Source organism: Petromyzon marinus, chromosome 7 (genome assembly GCF_048934315.1).
Source record: "Petromyzon marinus isolate PM22_M1 ecotype Great Lakes invasive population chromosome 7, UKy_Petmar_22M1.pri1.0, whole genome shotgun sequence".
NCBI lineage: Eukaryota > Metazoa > Chordata > Hyperoartia > Petromyzontiformes > Petromyzontidae > Petromyzon > Petromyzon marinus.
Genome location: NC_133673.1, coordinates 14,647,134 through 14,652,331, shown reverse-complemented (window position 1 = coordinate 14,652,331; position 5,198 = coordinate 14,647,134). Strand labels below are relative to the sequence as shown.

At 48.2% G+C, this 5,198-nt stretch overlaps 1 protein-coding gene across 1 annotated transcript in view; it reads left to right on the top strand.

The window, feature by feature from the left end:
* Positions 1-2,238, top strand: part of LOC116940035 (proline-rich protein 5-like) — a 25,427-nt gene extending 23,189 nt beyond the window's left edge. The window contains exon 8 of the mRNA XM_032949274.2: positions 405-2,238. Coding sequence (XP_032805165.1) covers positions 405-1,306 — 902 coding nt within the window. The 3' untranslated portion in view covers positions 1,307-2,238. The remainder of the gene's footprint in view (positions 1-404) is intronic.
* The last annotated feature ends 2,960 nt before the right edge of the window (positions 2,239-5,198 follow it).

Genomic DNA, 5,198 nt, shown 5'->3' with positions numbered 1-5,198 from the left:
AACTGCAGTGGCTGGCACTCGGCTGCATTATACAACTCAAGTTAGTCTGCGACGACATTCCTTTGATGATTTTACTTACAATGGACAAAGGGTCGATTAAGTGTAACTGGACGGACACGGTTTAGTGGTTAGAGCAGTGAAACTCTTGACGCGCCAGCTCCTGAATTTTAATTCTGATCACGATTGACCTAGTTTCACTCTTCTTAGTGTCATCATGAAGATGGTGATCATTGTTGTCATCATCCTCATCAGTCATTACCATCGTATCCTCACAGCATCATCGCCATCATCGCCACCATCTGACCTCCCAAGCCAAACATCGATAGCCTGCCGTTGACCCAGCACACTAAATTCACACCGTCTCCCGTACTCGCACACACTCGCGTTCGCGTTCCGTCCCGCAGAGAAACGCTTCTCCTGCCGTCCTCCCAAGATCTCGCCGCCGGCCGGCTCGCCCACCGTCAAGAACGCACCGCCACGCTCCTGGAGCCACAACGGCCACCCGCTGGGGCCTCTGCCGGAGACCGAATGCGACACGGGGGCGGCGGCGCAGATCTTCCCGCCAGGGGACGGCACTGCCGGAGAACCCGACCGCGGGCCGACCCTCGGCGAGGCCGCCCGGGGCCCGGACGCGAGCGGCGACGCCGCCGTCGCCCCCGATGCCGTCGTGCAGAGCCTCGTGAAGAGCCTCAGCGAGTCCGAGATCGCCGACAAGCCGACGGCCAAGCTGGAGGCGTGCTGCTCCTTCGCGCAGGACCTCAAGTCGCTGGAGATCTGCCGCGCCGAGCAGAGCGTGTCGGTGCCCGACTTCCTGGTGCCGTCCTTCTCCACCGCCCAGCAGGAGCAGCTGCTGGGCGCCTTGCACGAGCGGGCGGCCGACCACCTGGCCAAGGGCTCGAGCGCCTCCGACGCCGCCTTCCCGGGGCTCTCCGAGCTCCCAAACTCCGCGGGTTCGCGACCCGCGCCCAGGGACGCGCGCGACTACGGCGGCGTCGGCGGCGGCGTCGCGGGCGGCGGCGGCGGCGGCGGCGGCGGCAGCAGCGAGTACAGCGGCCTCGGCGTACCGGAGGGCGGCGGCCGCAAGTCGCCGTCGCCCTACGCGCCCGCCACGCCGTGCCATCTGCACCAGCGCGAGCTGAGGGCGGCGGGCCCCGCGCTGCCCTACACGGTTAGCGAGCCCATCCTGCGCGGCGGCCGCGATTTGGCGGCGTGCGGAACTTGGGACTCGAGCACGCCGAGTTCCGGGACCTCTGAGGAGCGACGGTGTGGCGGCGCACCGCCAGTTTGCGAGTTTGAAGCGAGATGAAACTCTTCCCCCCCCAACACACACCACGCCCGAGCCAAAAAAATTACGCCTCTTATCTCAGATATCTATCCAGGCTGTATGTTCTGGGTTGTTTGAAGTGAAGATTTTGTTTGCGTATTTGTTTATTCAAATTTTCCGTGCGCTGTGTATACCATTGCATGCACAGTTGGAGCTGGATATAAGCAGTTCCGTTGGGAACAAGGCGAACTGTGCACCAGGGTAACATAAGCACGTGTTGCTTATATTAGAACTGTGCTTATATCAAACTTCTATCGCAGAGCGACGCACCAGCTTCGTAATGGCACCCCTGTGGTGGCACTGTATCGTGAATTGACGAGGTTCCTGAGAGTCGATTCAAAGTAGTGTTGTGTTTTTGTTGTTGTCTCATTGACGAAGCTTTCAAGCACAGCCGTTGTGTTGTGTGTAGCTTCAAGATGAGAGCTGTTCGTTGTTGGGTTACGTCTCCCGCTGAGAATGGCCCAGCTGTGAATGGCCCGAGTCACAGAAAGCCAGAAGTGCCCAGCGGGTCAGCCTGAAAGGATGGACTTTGAAAGTTAACACGATTTAATGATTAATTATGATTTTTTTTTTTGCTCACGACGGCTCGCGAGCGTCCTTAATAATTTCACGAGTGGCGCAGCTCCACCGACGCGTTCCCCTCGGGTTTGTCCCGCGCGTCGTGCCGGGACCTTCTCCGGGACAACCGAATTCCTCCGGTGGAACAGCGGCGCGGTACGAGTCCAGGCAAATGCCATGGGAGAGCCGTGCGTACTGCACGGCCGCGGGAAACCTGCCACAAGACGCCACAACGTTAGAGGGCAGTCCCAAGGCCGCGGTTAACATTATTAGGCATTTCAATCGCTTCGCTTTTTTTAAAAGGAGGACTTGGCATCTGCGGCGTCAACAAATAAACGTTTACTCCTGAGAAATAACCCCCGCCTCCACTTCTCCGTCCTGAGGCTGCGTCGCTCGGCACGGTGGGCTATGTACGGTGTGAAAGAAGTTCAACATGCACACACTCTTACTGTACCTTAACACAAGCCTCCTGCCATACAGGAAATCCTATCACCGGTGGGTGGGGTGTTGGAGGAGGGTAAAAGGCAGTCTAAGTTTCGTTCTGTCTCGCAGTACTGAGAACTGAAGAGATGCATTCACATTGTTTTTCATAGCCGTGTCTGAGCAGAGGTCCCAAAGGGCTCCCAAACTCCCGATCGACCAGCAAACAAACGGACGGCATCGGAATCTTTATTTTGTGCTGGAGGAATGCGATGAGCTCCAAACGCTCTTTCAGTTCCGCGCACATAAGTCAGGTCGACAAGACGTAGCGATCTGGCGCACGCGCGCTCTGGACACGTAACAACAACATCAATCAGTTTAACACGTAGGCTTTCGCGACCAATATTATTCATAATAAAGGTTTTTGGGTTAGATCGCGTTTATTTATAAATGTGTCGTAACCCTCCACCACCCGACACGGCCAATCAGCAAAAAAAGTGTCACGTTGACAAAAGACAAATAATTCACTACTTCAGCCCACCGGTGTGTTGAAGAGTTAATCCACATTTACAGTTTGAGTACGACGTTTCGCTGGTAAATACTTCCAGCATCATCGGGCAATTCGCCAGAATGGTAAAGCCCTCGCTTGCTCCCGGTTTTATATAGAGCAGCAGGGTGACGTCATCACTTAACTCATCAGGTGCAGTGATTAGAGGCGGAGGGGGGGGTAATGTAATTATATAATCGATTAGTAATCAGTCATTGGTTATGATTAGTAATGAGTTGTAGATTAGTAATTCTTTAAATCAAAATGTAATGTGTATTATTTAATAATACGCTTCCATGGCCGCACTAAGCCGGTAGCTGTCAGAGCGATTAAAGTTATTCTTGTTCCTCTCAATTTCAATGGATTCTCTAATTAGTCTTTGCCAGTAATAATTAGTTTTACACACCACTGCAACATTGTCAAAATCAATTGAGTGTCCTTGTTGACAAGCATGTTCTGCCACTGCCGACAGTTGTGTTTGAGATAATTTAATATTTCTCTGATGTTCTTTTAGTCTTACGCTGATGTTACGTCCCGTCTGCCCAATGTAGCAGCTGCCACATGAACAATTAATCCGATATACACCTTCTGTTGATAGTTTAGGTAATGCGTCTTTAGTGCAAGATACTAGTTTTTGAATTTTGTGTACTGTACCAAATCTTACTGTAATGTTTTGCTTTTGCAAAACGCGGGCTAATTTGTCAGTTACTCCTGAGATATATGGAATTTTTATTGTTTTAACAATCTGGTCGCTTTTAGTAGTATTGCTTTGCGATCGTGATTTGGCATTCAGTGCTCTGTTAATTTGAGTATTATTGTAGCCATTCTGTCGTAGTGCGTCTTTAACGTGTTTAATCTCTCTCACTAGACTCTCACCATCTGACACCGTTTTCGCCCGATGTACGAGCGTCTTGATAAGAGAGGATTTTTGAGCTGGATGATGATGTGATTCTGCATTCAGATAGGCATCAGTGTGCGTTTGCTTTCTGTAAACGCTGTGTGTTATTTTACCGTTTAGGCCATGTCCAAGCAAAATATCTAGGAATGGGAGTGTGTTATTCACCTCCATTTCCATGGTGAACTGGATGGCCGGGTTTTGTGCATTGAGATGATTTAGAAAATCATTAAGTGTATCTTTACCATGTGGCCAGACAACCAAAGTGTCATCCACATACCTAAACCAAAAGGATGGTTTTAATGTGCTCGAGGCAAGTGCTCTTATTTCAAAGTTTTCCACGTACAAATTTGCTATAGCAGGGGATAAAGGAGAACCCATTGCTGCTCCTTCCTTTTGTTTAAAGAAATCCCCTCTCCATAAGAAGTAAGTGTTATTTAAACAATGGCCAGCAAGTTTCGGAATATCTTTTTGTAAACCGGTATTCTTTACTAGTGTATCAAGTAATTTAAGCGATTCGTCCACTGGAACCTTAGTGAATAGAGAAATAACATCAAAACTTACCAGAATATCATCAGGAGTAAGTTTAATATCTTTAATCACATTCACAAGATGTTCTGATTTTTTTATGAATGAAGATGTCTTACCGATGTAGGGCTGTATTTGTTTGGTTATATATTTTGCCAATTGATATGTGGCAGAGCCAATTGTACTGACTATGGGTCGTAATGGGATGCCGATTTTATGAATCTTTGGTAGCCCATAGAGTCTAGGTGGTTTTGAGGCCCTTGGCTTAATTAGGTATTGCTCATTTATAGGGATTAATGAATTTGCAATTATTGCAGTGGTCTTACGTTCTAAAGTATTAGTTGGATCTCGTTTCATTTTAATGTAGGTACTTTCCTCTAGTAAATTTCTAATTTTATTATCATAATCGGCTCGTGACATCACTACAGTAGTGCGGCCTTTATCAGCTGCTAGGATTTGGATATCCTTATTTACACGCAGCTCTCTTAAGGCTTTTGCCTCGTTAGAGCTAATATTTACTTTTGGAACTTTGCTATTCTCAATTATTTTAGCAACCTCATGTCTAGTCATCTCTGCCTCATTATGTGGAAGGAGTCTAACTGCTGATTCTACCTCAGCAATTATCTCATCCACTGGAATTGTGCTTGGGGTAACGGCAAAGTTAAGGCCTTTAGAAAGGATAGAGACCATGTCACCGGTTAATACAGTGTTGGTCAAGTTCAGTACAGTTTTGTTTTTACATTTTTGGTTTTCAGTAGGGATTTGTTTATTTTTGTAGTCTAGAAAATTTATTAATTTGGTTAGTTTTTGTTAGTTTAAACACATTATCAGCCGATTGTTGTGTTATGTTATCGATTATATTCCAATAATGCATAGATACACTATTGCTTATATCTAAGTGTAACTGCTTTAGCGATTCCGAAATG